Source organism: Peromyscus californicus, unplaced genomic scaffold (assembly GCF_007827085.1).
Source record: "Peromyscus californicus insignis strain IS unplaced genomic scaffold, ASM782708v3 Scaffold_11__1_contigs__length_118956290, whole genome shotgun sequence".
Taxonomy (NCBI): Eukaryota; Metazoa; Chordata; class Mammalia; order Rodentia; family Cricetidae; genus Peromyscus; species Peromyscus californicus.
In genome coordinates, this window is record NW_026294402.1 from 115,593,387 (window position 1) to 115,618,212 (window position 24,826).

The 24,826-nt window shown below is 48.4% G+C and overlaps 1 protein-coding gene across 7 annotated transcripts in view; it reads right to left on the minus strand.

Annotated features, from left to right (window-relative positions):
* The window catches only part of Ulk4 (unc-51 like kinase 4), a 336,112-nt gene that overhangs the window by 62,902 nt on the left and 248,384 nt on the right, over positions 1-24,826 (minus strand). For 2 of the 7 annotated variants that reach the window (XM_052724620.1, XM_052724611.1), the window contains exons 36-37: positions 15,266-15,341; positions 14,426-15,118 (exon numbers count right to left, since the gene is read on the minus strand). The exons of 4 other annotated variants lie outside the window; for them this stretch is intronic. In XM_052724620.1, the coding sequence (XP_052580580.1) occupies positions 14,946-15,118; positions 15,266-15,341 (249 nt within the window). In that variant the 3' untranslated portion in view covers positions 14,426-14,945. Of the gene's footprint in view, positions 1-14,424; positions 15,119-15,265; positions 15,342-24,826 lie in introns of those variants that run through there. One more of the 7 variants, XM_052724584.1, reaches the window with a different exon arrangement.

Genomic DNA, 24,826 nt, shown 5'->3' on the forward strand with positions numbered 1-24,826 from the left:
TGCCTCAGTACCCCTTGATTACAGGTTTTAGGGAAGAGGGTAGCCTTGAGTTGGAGGCCAGCCTGGAACTACACAGACTTTACCTCTAAACCAAACAAATCTAAGTTTTTAAAAGAAAATGTCCCATCTACACTTCTCTGGCTCAGTGGGAATGCTAAAGAATGAGGAATTTCTCAGTGGTCCCCAGGGCTTCTTGGAAATATAATTAAAAGAGAAGAAATGCTGAGATCAAATTTGACTTCTTTAAATCCCTCCCACTAATGGCACAGGCTAGGGATGTGGCCTGTCGTCACGAGCAAGCACACGCTATTCTGCTGAAGAACTCAGTGCCACCATGCTGACGTACACACTGAAACCCACAGTCACCAAACAAGTGTCTGGGCTGCAAAGACGTGAAGGGGGCTGGACGCCAGAGGCAGGAGGGCAGGAAGAACAGAAGAACACTTGGTCTTTGAATGTCACCCAAAGTCTTACCTTGAGCTATTTCTTATTTTAGATAAGAAAAAAAGTTCCAGCCCAAGCCTCTAAGAGGATTCTAAAAATGGAATTCCTCAGTAGGAGACAACCCAGATAGAAGGCCAGCCATGCTCTTTTAAAGAAAGACAACAGAGAACAAGGAGAGCTGTGTCACTGGCATTGTAAGCCTGCCCTGGAGCAGGCTTTCCCACAGCTGTGGGACTAGATGTGGTGGGAGCTAGGCGGCAGGATGCTCGGGCAGCCAACAAGTGTGGTGCTAGCCACATCCTCCTTCATCAGAAGGGCACATGGGGCTTCCTACCAAGCTTCCCAAGAAGCAAACACCTCACTGAATGCACTCGAGTCAAGCACTGGACAAGCATCCCCGAGACACACCGCTGGCCACTCTCCATCCATCCCTGTTCTCAGAGCTTCTCCAGAACTCTGCCTTGCACCTTTCTTAGGTATCACACACTCAGGCCTGGTCGTATGTGTACAGAATGGGTACAGGATTTTTATTCTTGTTACTAGTCACAGAACAATGTGGTATAATAAGTACTTAAGCTGCACTGAGTATCATAAACCAGAGATGATTTAAGGTCCACAGGGAGATGGGATGGGTTAGGCACCAACTACATGTCACTATATGCAAGGGACCTGAGCACCCAAGGACTGTGACCTGCAAGGGAGGGTTGTTTACCCTGGCAGCAGACCTCCACAGATGCCAAAGGGACTGCTGTGTGCATTTACTTCACATGTATGGAAACAGGAAGTTTGGACTATTTGGATAAATTAAAGTCAACATTGTTATGACAGGTCCCTTGGGTGGGGCGAAGGTAGAGTTCAAGAGTAACTGTCATTGTCACAAAGGAAGTGAAATCCTACCTGTTTGAGGGGCCAGGGGAGGGAAGGGGAAGGCTGGCACCAGAAGGCAGAAGTTACGTGCGCACACGGGCACACTCATACACATATGCACAGACACACATGTACACACAGACACATGCACACAGATATAGACATACATAAACACATGCACAGGCACACACACATGTGCATAATCACACATAGACACACACAGACATACACACATATATACACAGGTACACACACACACACACACACACACACACACACACCAGGTCCTGGGGCCTTGATCTCATTACCAATTATAACCTTGAAAGATCTTGTGATTTAATGTACCTTCATACAGCGTTGATCATTCTGCTCTCCACTTACTGGCAAACCTTTCAGCCCTATAGCAGGAGAACCAGCCTCAGCAACAGGCTTGTGTGCTTTGCTTCCTTTCTTCCTCATGGACCGCCAGGCCAGCCCTCTGGGCTTCCCATCCTAATTGAAGTCCTAGAATGTCAGGCAACTATGGATGTGGTGACCCTTGAAGTCCCGCTATACGGGATGGGCTGGTGTCCCTGGAACAGAGGGACATGGAACACCTTTCTGTCTGGCCTCATCTGAAACCAGAGAGATGATGAGAGCTTATCAGGTTCTCTTCTCTCAAAGGCAGAGAGAGCCTCCAGATGGAACAAAGCAATTTCTTTACTAAGAAAGCTTTTATGTCACCTTGAAAATGGCACCTGTGCTGCACACAGAGCCTGGGGGACCCGCTTCAAAGGCAGGAAGTAAATAAGGAGACAGAGAGAAGGATCTGCAGCCAGTTTTTCTTCACTCGGATCAGAGCACCTCAAAAAACACCTGGGATTCCAGCGTCCCTGCCCCTGACTGTAACAGAGGTGCAGGCATGGCAGGAGGGACCAGGGAAAACACCTCAGATGATGTCCTGACTGTGAGAAGACAGGCATCAACACAACACTGTGGATTTTGAGAATTCTAAGGTGCTGCAGAGGAAGTCATAGACTCAGTTTGCACATCTGGTGTCTTCCAATTAGCCTCCTCCAGTGTGGATCCGGTTTCCCACTGGCTTTGCCACAGTTCCTTCTAGTCATCATTCACCCCTTTCCTTTCAAACTCTCCAGGTCCAAATGTGATCTAATAGAATAAAAACTGTTTTGAAAAAAAAAAATTCATGCCTGGACCTAATTTACCAGGAAGTCTCCAGGGAAGGGACAGGTGTCCTGCATAGGATAGACGGGGTGTCAGTCAGGGCTGTTCAGGAAAGACTGGGAGGACAGTGTGTGTGCATGCACACATGTGTGTATCTACACATTCAGTGCATGTTTCTATACAGGAAGAGTTTTTTGTGATGGACAGGCTCAGGCAACTGTGGAGATGCCACTGATCTGCTGCTCTGTTTTGGACCTGGGAATGCTGGCAGGGAGCTTGAAGACCAGAGAGCCGACAGCACAGGTTCTAATCCAGCTGTGAATGTCTAAGGAGCAAGGCAGCTGGTCCACATGCACAGACCCGCTTAAGCCATCAGCCAGAGAGAATAAGGCCTCCTCCTGCCTCTACAGGCTCTCAGCAGCTTGGTGATACCCACTCACCAGTCTATTGGTTCAACAGAAGCACCCCCCAAACATACCCAAAAGTGTCAACCACAAGCAATATGGGGACATGGCCAGAGTCCTTACAGGCCTTCTCAGGGACTTTAGTCAGAGACCGCCCTTGGCTCGCCAACCATGTCTGCTCTCCCAGAGAGCCTCAAGTACACAGGATTACAGGCCTACAAGGTAGCCTTTGCCAAACCTGACGCCCAGCTCCCTGGTTTCAAACGGAGACACATTTTGAGGCCTAATGTCTGTTTGCCTCTGGGATCTGAGTGGGGTCACTCTCCGAGACATGAAGGTCACACACTTGGCTGTCTTCCTTCCTCTCCTGGTCAGCCCTGGTTTACTCTGGTTTCCCCTAAACACCTCCTCAGTGTGTGTGTGCCTTGCATCCAAGCCTCGCTCATGGGATCCACACTGGAAAGGCCATTCCTAGAGCTCCAACTACCAAGGTCTGGGAGGAGCAGGGCCTCCGATCTAGAGGAGGCATGACAAACCCTAGCTATGGAAATCTTCAGGCTTTTGCTTTGGACTCCCTCTAGCAGAAGTGGGAACGAGATGTCAAGCTTCTGCATGCAGCTAGAGTGGATACATACAGCTTTGCTTACTAGTGCTCTTAAGAGGGTCACATTGCAAGATCCATCGGATCCTGTTGCCCAGTGTGTGGGCAGCAGGAGGTATTGTGATATTTTCTACAGTAATTTTTAACATTCACATACAGTTGCAGGGGCCAGGATCAGAAAGAAATATGGCATCCACCTACACAGTGCATGGAAATCAGAGCAGTTTAACGCAAAGACGATATGAACATGGAAAATGTCACCAGAAACATGAGCCTATCAACCCTCATTCTGCCCTTTAACCCTGCTTCTCTGCTGCCTGGGTCACATTTGCATAATTAAATTGCTGGGTCACATTTGCATAATTAAATTGCTGGGAGCACATGTTTTCATTTGGGTGGCAAAATATATATTATTTCTACTTGCGAAAATTATTTGATGTTTGATTGGGGTTTTTAGTGCTCAGTCTTCAAATTACAAATGACAAAAAAACAGTTTTGTTTTTCTGTTCTTTTTTTTTCTCCCTCAAGGGATTCAGTGACAAGATTAAGGCCACACTAGTGCAAAGGCCACCTTTGGGGGTGGAAAAGCCAGGCAGGAAGTTTTTGGGCCAGCCTGTGCATGGCCCCAGGGTCACGAGGGTCATATGAATTTGGGTAGGGTCATTTTCTCCACATTCATTCATTCATTCATTCATTCATTCACTCTGGAAGTACCTACTGAGTGGGAGGAGGGGTGGCTCAGTGGTAGAGAGCTTAGCTAGCACACACAAATCCCTGGGCTCTATTACTAGCAATAAATAGACAGGGAATACATTTGATGAATGCTCTTGGCTGCAAAGGGATTAACTAGATGGCAGGGTCTAATGTAATAGTTGCTAGCCACATGTGGCATGGAAATTTAAGTTTAATTAAAACTAAATAAGGCTGAACTCCCATGCCTCAGCAGCACTGGCCGTGTCTAGAGTATTCAATAGCCAACATGGCCCATGGCTACTGCAGGGGCAGGTACAGAGAGAACTTGTCCATCAGTATAGACCACTCAGGATGGTGTTGAACTACATGGCAGAAATTGCTGGACATTTTGTTCCAATCTCAAGGCAAAGGCCATTTTTTTTTTCTTCATGAAACTCAAGTCAGCAATCCAAGCAGTAATTTCTAAAAAGCAAACAGCCTTCAACAGTACATTCCAAAGCTATCCTGATTTGATACTTCTGTACTAGGGAAGGCCAGCAGGAAAATGGGTACTCTGTTTTCTAAAACTGAGCCCATGTGTCTGTATTGAAAAACCAGCCTGCCTCCATCTTAGGAAAAGCCATCCTATAGCAAAGACAAACTAGGTCTATTCCTGTTTATGATTAAATCTCTGTCTCTCGAGGATTGGGTTTTGCCCCACCTGTAGTCTTAACTACAAATGGTTCTGTTCTCTATTCCAGAAAACGGCCATGGTTTTGCTTCAGAAACTTAACAACCATCTTGCAAGCCTAATTTTGTTTTGGAGGGTTATCTGGCTACCTTGTTATGACCACCTGTTGCTACAATCACCTTGCAACCCCGTCTTTGGTTCAGGGGCCGTTATGACTAACTTGTTATGCTATGTTCTGCTCCTGTAACCCCGCCTATTTTGCCCACCAACCGCCCCCCCACAAACAACCTCCTACCCCTGAGCTATAAAAACCTTGTCTTCTTCACATCCACAGCTGCTCTCAAAAATCCCAATATATTTAGAGTGAGAGAGCCAGCTGACTAGTCCTGGGTGCACCTCTAAAATAAAGCTTGCTTTAATTAGACAATCGTGGATTTGGTCTTTCTCCTCATAACTTTTAGGTTTAACAGTGTAGGAAACCTTGTGTCTCTTGTCTCTAGAAAAGCATGCAGGTCATAGTGCAGAGCAGTTGCCAGGCAGAGGGGAGGCATTCCAGGAGCATGCCCTGGTGGTGTGTGTTGTGTTGTAAGCGTGTATTGGTGAGCATGCTCCTGTGTGTGTGTGTGTGTGTGTGTGTGTGTGTGTAGTCAAAGTCAAGGCTGCAGTGAAGTCATACAATGCAACACACATGAACACTTCCAGGAGCACTGATAATTCCCAAGGCACTAGATTTTGAATTAATTGTTGTCTTAGAAAACTTGTACTGTCAGCAAATTTTCGTGACCCCTCCCCATATTCAGTTACGCAAACTGAGCCCCATTTACGAAGCTGTGGTTAGATCAGCTGGAACTGCTAGACGCACATTCTCCCGATGAGGAATGGTGTACCAATAGCTGGTCGCTATAGGTTCTGTGACAAAGGAATCAGTGAGCAGTGTGGGCTTGAGGGTGACATGGGAGGCAGATACAGTCAAGCGTCTCCAGAGACCCCAGTCCACATTCTGTGTTCTTATGTGGATGGTATTACCTTTCAGAGAAGAAACACAAATCACTAAAAGCACCTCGAGAATGCACTCTAGGGTCTGTGGAGGCGGCTCAGCTGCTAAAGTGCTCCCCTGGCAAGCACAGGGAGGACTTGGAAGCCTCCACGTCCTCTTGAGGGTAGGGGACACTGATGGGCTACTTTCTGGGGCTATGAGGTGAACTCCGGCTGCCTCATCTTGGTGGCCAAGCTCCTGGCTCCCTGGGACTATATGTTCCTTTCTCACTTTTCCTACAACTCACTGCTCACATCTGGATACAAGCTAGGACATGGGGGTTAAACTTTATGTCCATTCACTCACTATTCATTCATTCACCTTTGTCTTCTCACATTTCTGTTGCAGGTAACAGTGGATTTCTTCTCTGATAATATTAGCCATATCCTTTAGGAGCGTGGAAACTTTTATTCTTCATTCTCTGCAAAAATTAGGAGAGTAAACCCTGGCTCAGCCCTCCTACCAAGGTGCACACTGGGCTTCCTGGAGGCCAGAGTTGAGTCAGGACAAGTGTGATGTGGAGGCAGAGACCGGGGAGTGGGGCAAGGCCAGAGTTGGGGGAAGATTCCTGCTACTTGGGGGATTGGTTTGCTATTCGAAAATTTCTGGATTATGTTACTTTTGCCATGAACTACTGTTTATAATAACTACACAAGGAGGGAAGGGTTATTGTTTTTGTGCTGCCAGAAGCAAATGTAAAATAATATAATTGACAAAAGATGATGATAAAAAGATTTAGTTGGTTTTGTAAAAAAAGAAAGAAAAAAGAAAAAAGAAGTAACAAAATTAAATAAATTTAAAATTCATTTGAGGAATCATTTCCCAGGTATTCTAGGGACACTGAACCTAGCGTGAGAAGAGGGTACCTCACTCTCTTGGACCGGAGGTGGGGGGTGGGAGGGCACAGGAGCTCTGCTTCTTCTGAGGAGTCTCAAACTTCTCTAATGATTTAAAAATAACACATGAGTTATTACCCAGGATTTATCTTCAAAGAATGCCAATTACAGAACGTGGTAACTGGAATACCCCACTTCAGACAGAGGAAAGGAGTTTAGAGAGAAGAAAAAAAAAATGATTCACAAGATTTATACCTTTTTCTAAATAGAACAGGCACCAAAGAAAAGCAACATCATCGTGGCCCCAGCTGAGTTCAAAGGCTCTGGCCCATAGCTTCAAAGTTTACCCCCTAATCAACTCAGTCTCGGCCATGCCTGTGTGAGCTAGACTGCACATGCATGTACTGCTTTAGTATGCAAAATGCCTTTTCATTTTTGGAAAAACTATAAAATAAGGAATTCCTGTTTTGAATGTTTCTGGTTTAGAGCCCTTGCAGAACCACGCAGCCCACACCCAGGCAAACACGTCAAGACAGGCCCTTTGTCCCCAGCTTTCAACACTTGCGATGTGACCGGGCCTCCTAGGGCAGGCTCTGCTCGACCCTGTCCACTTCATTCCTTCCTCCCATTCTACCTACATGCCACACTATGTCCATGTGTGCATGTCCTGCCTCAGTGCTGCAGCTGATGGTGGTCCCAGGTCCCTTTACCCCTGCACACTTCATCTCAGCATGACTTTCTCTAAGATGCTCGTTTCTTTATCTCCAGAGCTAAGGGTCAGTTTTCACCTTGCACTGTGCCATCCACTTCGGGGTCCTGAAGGGCAGGTACTCCCAGGGAACCCTTCCTGCACTCTTCTCCTTAAGAGAGACATCAGTGCCAGCGGCTTGCATGATGTGATTGTTAACTGTCAACTTGATGAGATCTAGAATCACCCCTAGGTGGAGGGTAACACTGACTAGGCTAGTTGAGGTGGGAGACAGGCCCGTCGTGAGCGGCACCATTCCCTAGACAGAGATCCTGGCCTAGGTAAGAGGGAGAAAGCCAGCTGGTACAGTCACTCGTCACTCTCTGCTTCCAGTCTGCAGATGCTTTGTGCCCGGCTGTGCCTGGCTGGCTTCCCTGCTGTCAGGAACTGTAGCCTTGAACTGCAAGCTGAAATAACAATTTCTTCCTTAAGTGGTTCCTGTCAGTATTTTATGCAGCAGCAGGAGGAAGAACTTTGATGCACGAGTATAAGGTACTAAAATGTTATGACATCGTGTGAAAAGCAAATGGACCATGAGATGTCAGAAGACAAGTGTCCAATGTGACAGGGTGGTGCTGTCACACAGACAGAGTCACCTGGGTCCCTGCATGAGGGGACACAGACAACAGGCTAATGGCTGCCAGTTTCAGCACCTACGCAGCACCAGAGCTTGGACAAGGGCTTTACTATTATTTCTCAAAGAGATTCCAGAACGCTCATATGGTGATCTTGCTTTACAAAGCAGAGTCAGCATGAGTAAATTAGAGAGGACCCAACAACTAAGTCCTTCTGCCACCAAAGTGTGTCTCTCCCTTTTGGATGCCAGGAGCTGTTTAAGGGAACACACACACACTAGGCTTCACTCAGGCAGAGGCAGGAGCTAAGACTCCTTTGAGCAGCCAGGCTGTGGTGGCTCACGCCCTTGATCCCAGCACTCTGGGAGGCAAAGGCAGGTAGATCTCTGTGAGTTTAAAGCCAGCCTGGTCTACATCGTGAGTTCCAGGACAGCTAGGTCTACACAGAGAAACCCTGTCTTGAAAAACAAAACAAAACAAACAAGAAAGACTCCTGTGAGCCTTGTTAGTTTTCTACAACCTGGAGGCCCTACATGTGAGTCTGTGTGTCTGTTGGATTCAGCACCATCTGAACCAGGGAGGAACCAAGAATCAGGGTCCAGCTAAACCTCACTACAGAGAGTCAGAGTCCCCCAGTTCTCAGCTTCCAGGAGATGTAGAAAGCTCAGAGACTCCAGGCAAGCCGAGATCGTCTCTGCTCGCATGGAACCAGATCTCTCCAAGATGTCCAAGGTGCCAAAGTGCCTCGTGGGACTGAGGTCTGAGTGGCATCGAGTCTAACACACAGGCCAACAGATGACAGGAATGTCAGGTCGGTCTGTCTTTGAGCACATCTGGAACACCACAGCACCACACAGGCCACACTCAGTGTCACTGGAAACCCAGCCATCCCCCGACTCATACCAATACAACTCCCACAGGCCAGTCCCACATTCAGTACTGGCCCAGGGAGGGGCACAGGAACCTGCTGGAGGGCATATGTCCCCTAACCCTGCTCTGGGGACATTCTTAAAGAGACCTGACTATCTAGGTTGGCTCTGAAAGTTGATATCCAGGTCCCTTTTAGTTGGGACAACTTGAACTCACGTTCCCTTCAGCCCGTCCTTGGCAGCATGGAATGTATCTCTTTGCCACCATCTGCTCACATGGGCCCACATGGAAAGCAACCAGTGGCACCAGTTTTGACTCCCAAAGCATGAAGTCAGCACATGGCAACCTGTGGGCACCTCTGCCTCCTGTAAAACTGAGCTCTAGGAAAGGCAAAGTCAGCCCAAGAGATGCAAAAGCAGACTTTCTCACCCACAGGCTGTTGAGCAGGTGCACACAGAACCTCATTTCCTCTTGGAGATCAGGGAACACGTATAAAACACACAGGTTTCTCTCTGGAGGAGTCTCTCTGTGGAATTCAGGGCCCAAGGCACCACATTCCAGCTTTGAATGAAATGGCATAATTTTTCTTTATGTATTTCTTTTTCCTATAAAAGAAAAGGAAATATCCCCACAGCACCACTCCCAAGGCTGCACAACCTTTCTGAAAAATCAGATGTAGATCAGTTTGTCCATCTTGCCATTATTGATATGGACATAAATTCTCCAGGCTATATCATGGGTATATTTTCCATGCTTGTGGTATATATTTCATCATTTAATACTACATTATGATAAATGAGGTCTGTGAAAGCCATTTCTTCACAAACACAACTCATGCCCATATTTTATGCACACTCACTATTCATCAAGTTTAGCATCCTCATACTCAACACCGACTGATGGTAAAGGAAGCTGAAGGAAGAGCCTCGCAGGATCCTAGCTTTTCTGACTTTCTCCATCATGAAGGGCAGCACATTATTCTATGCCTGTTATGTCTGATCTTGTTTTTCTTGGCTTTCTGGGTCACTGGCCCTTTTAAGAATGAGATAAAAAGATAAAAAGGGACTGGAAAGGGCAGAGCCTAGGACACTGGCCCTGGCTGTCCCTGTCCTCTGACTTGCTTCGTGGTGACCACCTGGTCTCAGGAACTATTGATTGCCCTCCTCCCAAAATGGTACAACCCTCACTATAGTTACAAAACTCCTATGCTGCCTGCCAAGGACACATGCAATGCCCATCCTTCATCCCAGGGTTCCAATGACCAGCACTGGCATTTACTGTTCATATGAGAAGAGAAAAGCCTCAAACTCCCTGTCAAGTTTGGGCGGTCCTACAGAAATTGTAGCCACACTGTTGCTAGAGGCCCCTTCCATGTTAGAAAGGCTCCCCGCCCTTCTTCCATGTCACTGCAGGGTGGTGCCGTGACAGTGGACCTGAGGAGAGACACACAGTCCCAGGAACTAAGTGAACCCCTCTTTCTGGATACATTCTTAATAGAGATTTTAAGGTAGGAAGTCTTCAGGGCAGCCTTCCTAGTCACCTTCCTTCCATAAGAGAGCTGTCAAGATGATTGTTTGGAAAGCATTTCAGAAGGTCTCAAACCCAAACGCATAATCAGCTGAGTGTTTCATGCAAATGAGAAGGCAGCAGCATCTCCCAGGGCATCATGGGATCTAATCACCTCAGAACCACGACTCTGAGAGCAGCTGCTGCCCGAATCCAGAACAGTCAGCCACGGGCCACAGGACGGCACCTCACCAACCATCAGACTGCTTATCAATTTATAATGATTTTGTGTAAGAACATTACATTTTAATAGTTTCAAGGAATGACAGGGTAGACTGTATAAATGTTTAACTAGCATCGTCCCGTAGTCTGCACTTTGTTTATCTCATTATTGGCTGTGTGGAAATGAAAAAGCCTAAAAATGTCATCAAAATCAGAACAGAAAACTCGGGGAGCAAATGCCCTGTGCAAGCCCGTTCCAGCCCTGAGGCGACCCAGCAGCTTCTTACAGACAAACACCTGGATCGCATTTAACTTCAGGTACTTTTCCCCCGTACATGTAATTTAAATTGCTTATCATTTTGACCTTGGTAAGATGAAAAATGCAGGCTTTAAAATTCAGTGTGTTTCCATATTTAAGGCCACCCCGGGGACAAGCCTGTCCCCTTGGGCTCCATGCCTAACTGCTGGTGATGTTACATGATTTCCTATAAGGAACGAGGATCATCTAAGACCCATCAAGTCTCATTAGGAGAGGCTGAGGCGTGGCAATCACTGGGATGTTTCAGACACACAGATGAGGCCCGAAGCCTCCTGCATGGAATACATTTGATTTGCTGTTGTCAACTGTGCCGTCTACCGCCTAGCTCTCCTTCAGAACCTCTCCCAGCTCCCAATTTTCAGTGATCATGGTGCTTCTTTTTAGATACATTTGCTCACAGAGGTCCCAAACTACAGCACCCCAAAATACAGGCTTATTTTTTTATTGTTAGAATAGGCAGGCATAAACCCTATGCCATTCAAACTGGAGCAAAGAGGCAGCTGTCTATGTAGGGGGGCAGTGTGAATAGTGAGAGTCCTGTGGGGGGGCAGTGTGAATAGTGAGAGTCCTGTGGGGGGGCAGTGTGACTAGTGAGAGTCCTGTGGGGGGGCAGTGTGAATAGTGAGAGTCCTGTGGGGGGGCAGTGTGACTAGTGAGAGTCCTGTGGGGGGCAGTGTGAATAGTGAGAGTCCTGTGGGGGGGCAGTGTGACTAGTGAGAGTCCTGTGGGGGCAGTGTGACTAGTGAGAGTCCTGTGGGGGGCAGTGTGAATAGTGAGAGTCCTGTGGGGGGGGCAGTGTGAATAGTGAGAGTCCTGTGGGGGGGCAGGGTGAATAGTGAGAGTCCTGGGGGGGCAGTGTGAATAGTGAGAGTCCTGTGGGGGGGCAGTGTGAATAGTGAGAGTCCTGGGGGGCAGTGTGAATAGTGAATCCTGTTTGTTTTCAGGTGTTTGTGAGAACCCCTTTCATTTTTCAGTCATTTCTGTGATGCTCAATTTGTGCACCTCAAAAGTCACATGCTGGCTATTCAGTCAGCAAATGAAAATAAAGATTCAACTTTGCTAAGACAGCAAATGTTCCTCAGGTCCAAGTGGGCCACACCCGACAGGACTGGGAGGAAACGGAAGGTTAACCAGGCAGCTCATGGGACCAGGAGTCCTGGGAGCCTGGAGGTGAAGGGAAGGGCAGATGACACCCTCCCAACGCAGTGAGGGGGACTCTGAGGGTGAGGGACCGGGGCCCAGGCTCGGGCCGCAGGGGCAGAGGGGACAACAGCAGCTGCGAGTGTGACTGTGAACAGTAAGTAAGAATCTAGGGTACACATGGCAAAGACAGTTTATGCTCCTTCCATGCATCAGGTGTGGTGATCCCTGTGCCCACCCAACCCTGTCACATCTATGCTGGCTAGTTCTGTGTCCTGACACAGCTAGAGTCTTGGGAGGAGGGACATCAGTTATGAAAACACCTCCACCAGGTTGGCCTGCGGGCCAGCCTGTGGTGCGGTCTTAATAAGTGGTCGATGGGGGAGGGCCCAGACCACTTTGGGCAGTACCACCCCAAGGCAGGTGGTCCCGGGGTGTGTAAGAATGCAGGATGAGCAAAAACAAGCCAGGAAGCAGCATTCCTCCATGGTCTCCACTTCAGTTCCTGCCCTGACTTCTCTTCATGGTGAACTACACAAACACTTTCCTCTGAAGTTGTTTTGGTCACGGTGTTTATCACAGCAATAGAAACTCTGACCAAGACAGCTCCCCACAAAACAAGGGCCAGCAGCTTGGAGGGTGTGAGGGCATCAGGGTGAGCCTCTAACTTCTATGGAACCTGTGGGCAAATGCTGGGATCTGTGCCTCACTGACGAAGGGCCATTAAGGAGGTAGAAGTGACTTGTCCAGGCCTTCCCGGCCTAGAGCTGAGACTCAGGCCTAGGGCCAGGCCGAGCATTGCACTGTCATAAAGATCTCAGGAAGAAGCATGGCCATCACAGGGCTGTGCCAAGTGTGAGGACACCTCATAGACCGTGGGCATGACACACCTCTGTGGGTATTAGCACTAAGCAGGACTGGCAGGAAGGGGCAGGAACTGTAAGTCACTTCAGTCTACAGGAAGTCTGCTTCCTGAACTGCCAGCACCTCAGAGAGGGTACCAGGAGCCTGACACCAAGAAGGGCGCTGTTGGCCTCCTCCAAGCCCTGAGACTGTCACCTCAGCTTGCTCACTTTCCCAATGCCCAGTGGAGCCCAGCACATAGTAGAACTCACACCCAATGCTGGCATTTGTGACTGGAAATGACCCCAGGAGAAGTCTGCTGTCCACCAACCCAACACCAACCTTCCGGGAGACATGGGCCTGCCTAGCAGTGATGAAAACAGCCGGAAATTCGCGCCTGCCAGGTACCGGGTGCTGCCCCAGCTGTTCCCCAGCTGTGCCCCAGTTGTGCTATCTGGCTTTGTGCATCACAGAAACAACGTAAGGAAGGGCTTATTTGGGCTCACAGTTTGAAGGTGCAGTCCATCCCTGGGTGCGCAGGGCAGGGGCATGAGGCAGCTGGTCACATGCATCCGCACGTGAAGGAAGAAAAGAGATGAACGCTGGTGCTCAGTTTGTATTTTCCACTTCACTTGGGCTGGGCCCCTGACTCAGGATGGCCACCCACATTAAGGCTGGGTCTTCCCTCTAGTTAACCCTTCATGTTGCAGGCATGTCCAGAGGTTCTAGATCCTGTAAAGTTGATGACGGGGCTCAACCCTCACATGTTGTCAACAGCCCTACCTAAGGAGAGGCCTGCGGAGCCCTGGTTCACTTTACCAGGGAGAAGACTGGAAGTGAACACAGGTTTAGTAACCTGTCCGCACACGAGAGCCAGGTGCACACCAGGAGTGTGGCTGGGCAAGCCGTCTGCACACGGGAGCCAGGTGCACACCAGGAGTGTGGCTGGGCAAGCTGTCATTCCCAAATGCACAGCGCCCCTTCCCAATCTCTACACAAGCCATTTGGGAAGAACACACTGAGAGGGGTGGGCTTTGAAGAAAGTTTAGGCTTGAGTCCATCCAGGGAGGGGCAGGTGTAATTGTACAAAGACCATCCATTGTTTTAAACAATCAATATGCCCTGTACAAGTCAGGTGCTAGAGGGACAGAGAGGAGACACATGGTCAGATATCTAATCTTCACAGTGACGACAATCCCAGGGGGGAAAAAAGCAAACAGCAGGGCTACAATACAGTAAGTGCAATGAATAAAGAGAGTGGAACCGAGGGGGACACAGAGCGGGGAGCTGCGGAGGCGGGGCAAGGGGCAGCTCTGTCCTGTAGGCTGCTCTGCAAGGAAACTCCCAAAGAAATTAAAGAAAGGCCATAGGTGGGGGTGTGGAATCTTCCAGAAACAGGGCACACCACATACCAATGCCCCAGGCACACATTTGTGTAGACTGGGATGAGCAAAGGAAATAGCCACAGAGGTGAGCCGAATAGATGGTGGCCTTGTGGGACAGGGTGCACTTGGATTCCATAGACAAGAGTCAATGGAAGATTTGAGCAGCAAAATCTTATGTAGGACTTACAGGGTCCCCCGAGACAGGAGAGACAGGAGAGCAGGGAGACAGAAGGCGGCAGGAGATTCCTTGGTGATTTTGACGGAACCCGTGAGAAGTGAGACTCAGGAAGCCAACAGAAGAGGTGGGAAGAATCAGGTTCTCAGTATGTTGAAGGAAGGGCTGTCGTAATTTCTAGGTGAGCAGATGTATGAGGGAAGGGTTAAGGAGGGCCTCGCTCGTTCACACCCTCCCCCAGGTCTCTATTCGGGTGTTCCCTCCTGGAGCAGCATCCAAACTGACTTAAGAACCCTAAGGTCATCATGAGGTGGGCACGCATGAGGAAGCATCAGACCGGGAAAGGCTGGGAGGCTGTGGTGACCAGTCAGCAGGTAGATGGAGCACCCCATGACTTTCAGTCCGGAGGGCCACAGCCAGAACGGCCCAAGAGAACAAAAATCAGTCCTAGTTTGAAGGTGACTTGGAAGCAGGCAGCTGCTGCAGCCCCTGAGGGGCAGACAAGGCCAGAGAGGCAGGGTCTCTGGATGGAGCTTCAAGAACGCATTTAGAGACAGCAGAGCAGACTGAGGAGCCGGGGGTGGAGTTCAGAGGAGACACAGGCCGCGGGCTCAGCCACCCTGAGAGAGATAGAGGACTGTCTGAGAGAAGTTGACAGGACACTTGGACACATTTGTAAAGATTAGAAAACTGCAAACTTACATTTGACTGAGAGCAAGCCTATGCGGTAAGACAAAACTCAGGAAAAGATAGGTACAGGAAGTTACCCAAAGTGCCGATCTTCACGCCATTGTTGGAGGGTCTCTCAGACACGAACTCTTGATTTTCTGAGTGGACTGTTCTCTGGGGAAGCAGGAAATGGGATCCAGATCAAGCTGCAGAAAGGTTCAAAGCTACATGGCTCAAAGTACACTATCCCTGGGAGATAGTTTTAAGCCACAATATAACTGTGGGATAAGTTTATATCCTCATACAATTAATGAGAACATATATTTAAAGACATTTTATTGGGTAGCAGATTATATGTATTTATTATTTTGCTCTAGCCAGAACTTTTTTCTTTTCTTTTTTTGAGATAGGCTAGCCTTGAAATCACAAGTCACTATATAGGGAGGGATAATCTGGCTCCACCTCCTGTGGGGTTACAGGTGTGTGCTTGTACAATGGTTCACTGGGATACTGTTTGAAACAGCATTTTATTTGGCAGTGGGCTTACCAATGTTAACCATCTCTCACTCTTTTGAGTGTGAAATATTCATAGATGGTAAAGCTCCTGGCTCATCATGACATAATGGATTTGCATTAATACAGGTTCCTGCCATGAAATATTTATGAGGACCAACTCTTTCGATGTTTTCAGGAAAGTGGCTATTTTTGTATTTACATCAATATAATGTAAGGGCTTCAGCCTGCGTGTAAAGCACAGTAATTGAACAAGCCTGCACTTGAGGATCCTGTTCGTCATAGTGTCCCTGAGTCGATGTCACCTCAGAGAGCTCAAGCAGCCACGCCAAGACAAGCCTTGTCCAGAGGAGTTTTGCAGATGGGCACACCATTCTGCAGGGCAGCTCCTGTGAGGCCCACAGGTCTGAGGCCTCAATTAACAGAAAAGCCCGTTCTCCTGGCCTGTCAGACAGTGGGACGTGAGGTTCGAAAGCCACAGGCCTGGACCACAAGCCTGAAGAAGGGCAGTCTCGAGGGCAGAGCAAACCACAGCACATGAATCTGCCAGCTGTGTGTGACAGTACAGAGCTATTGGGGGGCTTCTTCTTCTTGCCCGCCCCCTGAGGAAACCCCACTTGAACAGGAAAGGTAGAATCCCACGCTGTGACCGACTGGAGGTGACAGTCCAGCCTGGATAAAGCACATTCACTGGGACTGCTCCTGAGAATATCCAAGAGGGTTCTGCCAGCTCTTCCTTTTCTTTTCTTTTTTTTTTTTTGATTTTTCGAGACAGGGTTCTGTGTGTAGCTTTGCGCCTTTGCTGGATCTCGCTCTGTAGACCAGGCTGACCTTGAACTCACAGAGATCTGCCTGCCTCTGCCTCCCAAGTGCTGGGATTAAAGGTGTGCGCCACCACCACCCAGCTCCAGCTTTTCCTTTTCATGGGTAAACATCACATTATGCACGATGAGTGATGACTAAATGTTAAGTATTTGATCAGGACAGAGGCAGGAGGATCACAGAAGTTAGAGGCCAGCCTAGGCTATGTAGTGCGTCTGAAGCCAGCTGGGCTACGGAGTGAATTCAAGAGCAGCTGGGCTACAAACACACATACATCTTGTTTCATCACACACACACACACACACACACACACACACACACAATCCAGGTTCAAATCCTGGCTTTACCACATGCCCCTCTGGCCTCCTGCATGCCTCTCTGGAACTGTAAGATGGAGCTGCCCCCATCCTTCCACTTGGAGATTCTCCTGCGCCATCACATCAACTCAGCTCAATGGTGGGGTCGTGGGCAGGGCTAGCTCTATACACTATGCCTCATACAATATCACCACACAGTAACCAAGAATGAAACCACTTCCTGTAGTCCGTGCTGATGACCTCATCAGCCTGGGAGACGGGCTTGGCAGTGAACACTCGCACTTGACTCCAGCTCAGAGCTTCCCAGCAAGCTTTGTGGACGGTCGGTCCAGTGTCACGCCTGCAGCTGGGGCCCTTCTCCAGCCTTTGTAGTGGTAATGGACTCAGTCAGCCTGTGCTCCGCTAACCAGTGGACTCCCCCACACCAAGCTGCCCATCCTCAGGATGCCCCAGGGCCACGGATGAAACACTGTCAGAGGCTCCAGCTCTCCATGGCCATGCAATTAAGCCTAACAAGGCACAAGGTACTCTCTGGGGGGCACACAGAGATGCCCACGGTAATTGGTAAGAGGCTTCTGGCTCCTCGGTTGCTGGGGATTATGTACTGGCAGCAAGGAAAGGCTGGGGAAGGGTCAGAACCTTGAGGGAGGCCAGATGGGGTCATCTGTGCTCATGCATAAGTCATAAGCTCTGACGGCGCTGAGCTCTCCTGAGCAAGGCACGGTGAGGCCGATCCCGTCTCTGGTTTGGAGATGGTGACAGAGCCTCCTCTAGGCTGTGAAGCACCTTCTGGCCCACACTTCTTCCCCACATCTATGGCTGCAATCACAATCACATGCACAGTAGACAGCAATGACGTGCATCATGGTATGTTTAGCTCCCCTGTCACTGAACCCTGGGCAGAGGGAGTACATGCAAGCAGAATCATTGGCCCTCCACTGAGAGAACCAAGGGATGAAGCATATGCTCTGCTTGGATGTGACTCCCTTTTCCACAGTGCGTTGTTTTCTGCATACATGTTTGTGAGTCCATGTTCTCATGAATGCCTTCTCTATTCCAAGCTCGGTGACAGATACTTTTATCATTCTGTCCTGTAGCTCTCCAAGGGGTCCACATGGCAAAGCATTTAGCCTTGAGATGGTCAGTGGTACTCCCAAGGATGCACACGGGGTGAGGGACAGGATTCGACCTGGGTCTCCTCTCTCTGTCTGGAAGGACTTGCTTGGGCTCAGTGAAGGCTCTCCTCCTGCCCCCATCTCCTGACTTCACCCCTGCACTGACCAATGGCAATGGCAGCTCTCTCGGTGATGCTTCGGGAGGCACACGGCATCACCAGAACATGTGAGGAAATGGGACCAGTGTGTACCCTGGGTTTATTAATTCACTTCTTCTTGAGACTGGTGCTGCTCCAAGGCTCCCTATGTGTAGATTCTCTGCTGGATCAAGTAGGCTCTAGAGACACAAGACCCTAACAGAAATGCCCATTTGAAATGGCCTGACCATCTCCAGCAAGCAGGGGGTGGTGGTGTTTAAAGGCAGATGTGAGTGGGCCTTCTAGAAATCAGTGGGTAGACACCAACCCGCGCAGTGCCCTCCTCCCAGCAAGCCATGGGTTCTGTGTGAGCGACTGGACAGCTCAGGGTGTCTCTTAGGCTTGTCTCCCATGCACCCATGCCAGATTGACGGAAGCACCTTCTCCACAGTGCTGATGGCGGGCACAGAAAGCACCAGGGGCCTCGTGAACCCTGCCACAAGGCCTGAGGACCTGGTGGCTGTGCAGCCACAGGCCAGGAGCAGTTCTTAGAAAGGGCTGGAGTCCCGTCACTCCGTTACACCAAGAACTGTGCCAGAAGCAGAGCCGCCAGCATCTGCTCCACTCTGCTCCGGATCCCTGCGCTCTTTGTGCTGAGTCATCAATAGTCAAGGTGGGAGGTCTGCACCTCCTATCAGAGCCTGTGAGGGGCATTTCTCCAAGTCATGGCTCATGATAACACCTCATTAAAGAGAAAGAAGAAAATAAAGTTTGAAAAGATGTGGCAGCCGTCACAGCCCAGAACTTTGATAAAAAACTCAATGACGCATATTCAAAATCTTGTTCCTAGATTTGAGATGCACTTCACATGCTAATGTGTCCTACAATGAGACGGTAGAAAGTCCTGCATATTTGAAAAATAACTAAAGTTTCTCCTACAAAGTTTATGTACAGGGATAGGGGCTGAGGGGATGGCTCAGGAGTAACAAGCCTGCTGTGGACAGCATTACCCAGTACCCAAGTAGAGCTGGGCGTGGGGTGTGTGCCTGCAAGCACAGTGTTGGTACTGGGGTGGAGACAGGAGGATCCCAGGAAAACAGCAAGCTCCAGGCTCAGCGAGAGGTCATCTAGAGAAAGCAATAGAGAAAGACACCCAGCATCGACTTCCAGCCTCACACAGGCACACACACCTCCTCCCTGTACACAAACAAAAGAGTTTAATTTTCACCTACACCAATGGAGAGGTGACTGAATCATACGATCATGTCAAATAAACTAAAAATGTCAATTAAATTAGGGCTGAACTTCCTAGTGAAAGATGTAAATCACCTCCCACCCCAATAATCCTACTGCAAGGTGGGTTTCTCAGGAGCTACCTGGTAATGTCAACAAAAGTGCACTATCCACTCCGCACTTCTCAGGTTTAGCCTTCAACTCAAAGAAAATCAGAGCGTTGGACGCAGAACTACCCACTCCACAGTCCCGGACACAGAACTAACCACTCCATAGTCCCAGAGGCTGGAAACAGGAAGCAGATTCTTCACATTTGGTCTCAGAGTGACACATGTGTCCTCAGGGGCACATGCCACAAGTCTTTACACTTCTCACCCTATACTCAAGTTTTTTACTATTTATTGTGCATGTGTGTGCTTAAAGGTCACGGCACATGTGTGGGGGTCTGGGGGTTGAACTCAGGCTGCTCTGCTCGGTGGCCAGCACCTTCAGCACCTGAGCCCTCTCATCAGGGTTTCTTAGGTCATCTTGTGCTCTTCTGTGGCCATCGACTACTCAGTGACCTCTCTCCATGTCTGCACAGTCCTCAAGTCCGGTGATTGGTCCTCTGGGTCATCGCTGTAATGAGGATGTGAGTGAGCACTGACCACCTGGTCACCAGTCAGTGGCTTGGGAGGCCTGGCTTTGCTTCCCTAAGGACCTCCTCCTTCTGTGAGCCTGCTGAAAGCCAGGGCAGCCTTGTCCTGCAGTGAGCTAGCAAAGCACTAATAACATCTTTCACCCCAAGGAACAGGGTGGAGGCTAAGCTTGCCCTCTCGTGGGTATGTGGATTCTGGGAACCTGGAAGTCAGCCCCAGACCTCAGGGACTCTTGTGCTCACCTGCAGGGAAGCATGGGGATGGCAGCACTTGGGGAGTAAGCAGCTCTTATGCGGGGCTGGGCCCATGCTCTGTCCTGCCTCTGAGCCCTGCTGTCCTGGGGCTGCGGTTCTTTTTAAAACTACTATTATTGCATGCATGTATAATGTATGTGTGTGAGTGCATGTACTAGGGCACACATGTGGAGGTCAGAGGACGTCTTTGTGGAGTAGGCTCTCTCCATCTTTCCATGGGTCCAGGGACAAAACTCAGACTGCCAGACAGACATGGTGGGCTGTTAGCTGCAGCTCTCAGTGGTCCGAGGCTGGGGTTCCTCACAGTGTACCTGTTTCCTGCCTGTGGTGGGTTGAGGACTCCTCAATCATAAATGCACTCTCTCAAGCCAATGCTATCTTCTAGAAACTTCTTGACCTGGGCTTCTATAACTGATGTTTTCCTGTTATCAGTGACATCCATTCTGACTCATTTTTATAGCTATTTTGACCATTTTGTAAAGTGTGTTTATGTGTATGTGAATATGCACACTCAGCTCTACATGTGTGTGTGTGTGTGTGTGTGTGTGTGTGTGTGTGAGAGAGAGAGAGAGAGAGAGAGAGAGAGAGAGAGAGAGAGAGAGAGAGAGAGAGAGAAGATATAGAAGGCCTTGAGTCTGCAAGACATACCCCTGGAAACACCTTCATCCCCTTTCCTTCCTAGGCTTCTCAAGCTAGCTGAGTTCTTTTCTCTTTTTCCTTTTGGTGTTTCAATTTGCTAAAAAAAAATCCACATATCATAAAACTGACCATCTTACAGTATACAACTTAGTGTTCAGAAAACCCATGAAGTCATCACTGTCTCCACAGTCAATTCCAGAAGACTCCATCATTTCAGGAAGAAACACACACCCGTTACATACTGCACTGCCCACACTCTGTACCTCCTAGCCATGCCAATCATTTTCTGTAGCTTTGGAGATTCATTTAGTCACTATCCATCCCAGATCTTTCAGGTGACAGAATCATATGGCCAGTACTCTGCGTTTTCCTGTAATCACTTACTGCTTCCAAGTATATATATCTATAAAAATTTTGCCATGAGCCAGGCGGTGGTGGTGCACACCTTTAATCCCAGCACTTGGGAGGAAGAGGCAGGCGGATCTCTGTGAGTTCGAGGCCAGCCTGGGCTACAGAGTGAGTTCCAGGAAAGGCGCAAAGCTGCAGAGAGAAACCCTGTCTCAAAAAAAAAAAAAGTTTTACCACGTCACAACTTCATTTCTTTTGATGGTTAATATTCTATTACATGGACATATCACATTGTATTTACCCATTCATCAACTAATTTTTGTTGTTTCTCCTTTTGGTTCTTGTGAACAATGCTTTTTAGAATTTAATAAACAGAACGTCTGTTTATTACATAATGAAAGACATTTCTAGAAAACCTTTGAGAATGTATGTTTTGCAAGTCCCCTTCTCAGTAATTCAGATTATTACTACTCTTACACCCCTAAAGTGTACACTATCGGTACATTCTTCAAGCCCACCTAAGATCTTCAAATGTCTAGGTAGAATGAGCTAAGGCGACTCTGTGTGTTAACCAGCAGGCATCGGTAAATCCAGCTGTCTCCCCAACGTGCTGAGGCCACAGTGACACTGGGGAGCAGTTCCTCCGGATCACAACAGGAGGCCTTGCTTCTAAGAACATCATCCGAGAACAGGCTTCTCTCAGTTACACACGGCAGTCAGGACTCAATACTTCTACAGTGGATTAAAAACTGCCCAGGCTGTAAAGAGAATTAAAAAACCCATTTGCTGCCTTCTCATAGAGTGGAGCCCTTAGAAAGGGACTGTCTCCATTACATTTTCATCAGAGACCAGCAAAGAGAAGTGCGGCCTGTTGTTACAGTGCCTGGGAGGTAATGACTTCCAGGTTGCTAAGCAACGCCACAATGTTAAAGGCCCAAGTATCTGTGATCTCTAGAGACACTCAAATTTCATTAAACCCTGCTCATACCCATTGCACAAAAGGCCGTCGGGAGTTCATAACCAGGCTTGGGTTCTGGACATAATAATGATTTTTTTTAAGTGGCATCAAAACTTCTATGGTACTTAAAAAGCAAATATTCTAGAGCTGCGAATAATACAATCTATAATGTTTCTAGCACCCATTCCTAGAAAGATGGCAAGTGTAATTGGTTTATGGTAAGTAAACGTGGTTAGTGTCCTGAAAAAGACCTATGCTGGGTGTGAATTCGAGAGCCTCTCTGAAGCAGAGATAAATACACCCCATGTATAAACCAGAGCGAGAGGCACAGGTGACATGAAGTGAGAGGCCGTCACTGCTTCAAGAAGGAGCTGACAGCAGCACCGTTTCAGCTGAAATGGAAGCCACGACACCAAGGGGAATGATCCCTGGAATACTCTGGAAATGGACCCTTTAGGGAGACATTTGAAGGAGCTAGTCCCAAGGCAGGAAAGCTTTGATGGGGCCCTGGTGTCATCCCTGGGACGCTGGGCCTCGATGTCTGACTTGATCTGTGTCTTGCCCAAGTTCTTTAGCTGTGGGTCATGACCCCACATGGGTCTGTGGAATTGAAGGTGAGGGTCAGGGGAACGCTGCTGAGTGTGCATCATGCCAAACGATTCAGATCCAGTGCATAGCTGAGTCAAGCTGGGTACAAGGACATCATACGGATCCAACAGGTTATACTTAGGAATATAAATATATGTACATACAAATACATATATACATGTAGTAACAATTAGTGAAAAAGGCCAAGAATTTGAAGGAGAGTGAGAGGGGCATATGGGCGGGTTTGGAGGTGGGGGGAGAAGGGAGAACTATCATAATTAAATGGAGGTGTTTGCAGCATCGGCCCATGTCGCACCGCTCAGTGCTACTGAAGCCTCGCTGTGAATGCACCAGCCCTGTGCAGTGTCCATCACACAGCACCGAGTGATGCTTGGAGCACCTGGGTTCAGCCACAGCAAACGCAGACTCAGCATGTAAGGATCAAATTGGTCTATCTCTGGATTGTATTACATTAGAATATTTGGTTTTAAAAATTACTGTTTGAGTTTCATACACAATTGTTTAATGAATTCTAGCTTGAGATTAGAACAGAATTTCTGAAATGACCCTAAACACACATCTGCCACATTGTAATGTAATACAAAGAGGTGTGCTTGGATTGACAATAACAAAACCAAAGTGCAGCTGGAGCCCAACAAATGTGAAGAATGCTCCTGGTCCAGCAGTCACATTCAGCTGAGATTAAATATTCACGCAGAAATAAAGGCATCCATCCATCTCAGCGGTATGCAAATACACTGCTATTAATAAATGATAAGCGTATATGAATGCCAAATAATTGTTTTAAAATAAATTTCTTTGTGACTTATTATCAGTAAATATTTTATTTGTGTTCCTGTTTTATATACCTATATACCCAGGGCTGCATGGAAATTTCTCACGTGTAAAGGAGTAGTCACATGCAGGAAAAGTTTACAACTCCTTGCACATGAACACACACACACACACACACACACACACACACACACACACACACACACACACACAGTCTCCGGAACATGTCTTCCTCTGGTAATTAAGAATTCTAGGCAAGATATTTCCTTTCTTTTGTTTGTTGAAAAGATAGATACAGGGAACTCACTCGGGGAGTTCCCAAGGTAACTGGCAGCCTCTGGCAGTCATTGGCAGGAAGATCTGCCCAGCACATCCATGACCAGCATACATGGAGCCCAGGGAGGGGTGGGGGAGGGGGGCTGCCCAGGAGACTCTCCAGAGCCTCCCACCAGAACTGCAGAAGCCTCACGACTCCACGACACTCACATTGACTATATACTAACTTGGGTAAATGGTACTGGCTCTTGACAGTTTCTCTGGACTCACACTGACCCATCCTGGACCATCCTGACCCATCCTTGGTGGTACATATCTTTAATCCCAGCACTCAAGAGGCAGAGAAGGTGGATCTCTGTGAGTTCAAGGCCAGCCTAGTTTACATAGCGAGTTCCAGAATAGCTTGAGACACTTAAGTGAGGAGGGAAAGACCTCATTTTATCTTGCTATACCTCTAACAATATTTCTTTACTTTTGTGGTGAAATTAGGTCCATTGTGAGTGTGAGTTCTGCAACTCCCCCTAGTTATAAAACAGAAAAACAAGAACATGCAGTAGATCCCAAGCCTGCCGTCACAGAACCCTACACGCCGTCTGCTCCACAAAGCTGCCCACATGAAGCTGCCATCTGAAATGCCTGGACCATGTTCATGGCATCCTGGGAGGCCAAGGGCCTGCAAGCTGGACACACCCGAGAGGGTGTGGCCATGTGACACTGATGCTCACACTTGTCCTTGTGTTGGTGGAAGGCACCTGGTGACCAACGTCAGAACTCAGACAGGAAGTGACAGGTGGTCACTTGCCACGTTCTACACTGCTCAGGGACTTGACCTGACTCAGACGAAGAGGGAATAAAGAAAGACAAAAAAATCTGTGATAGGTGGGCAGTGTTTGACGGAACGGCACCAACTATGCAGCAATCCAGAACCTCAGCACGTTATTATGTACACTGTACCGGGGGCGTGTTAGCAGTCTCAGGCTGTGTTCATCTAGAAGCAAAAACCTGGGATTGCTAGTTTTTGTGCGC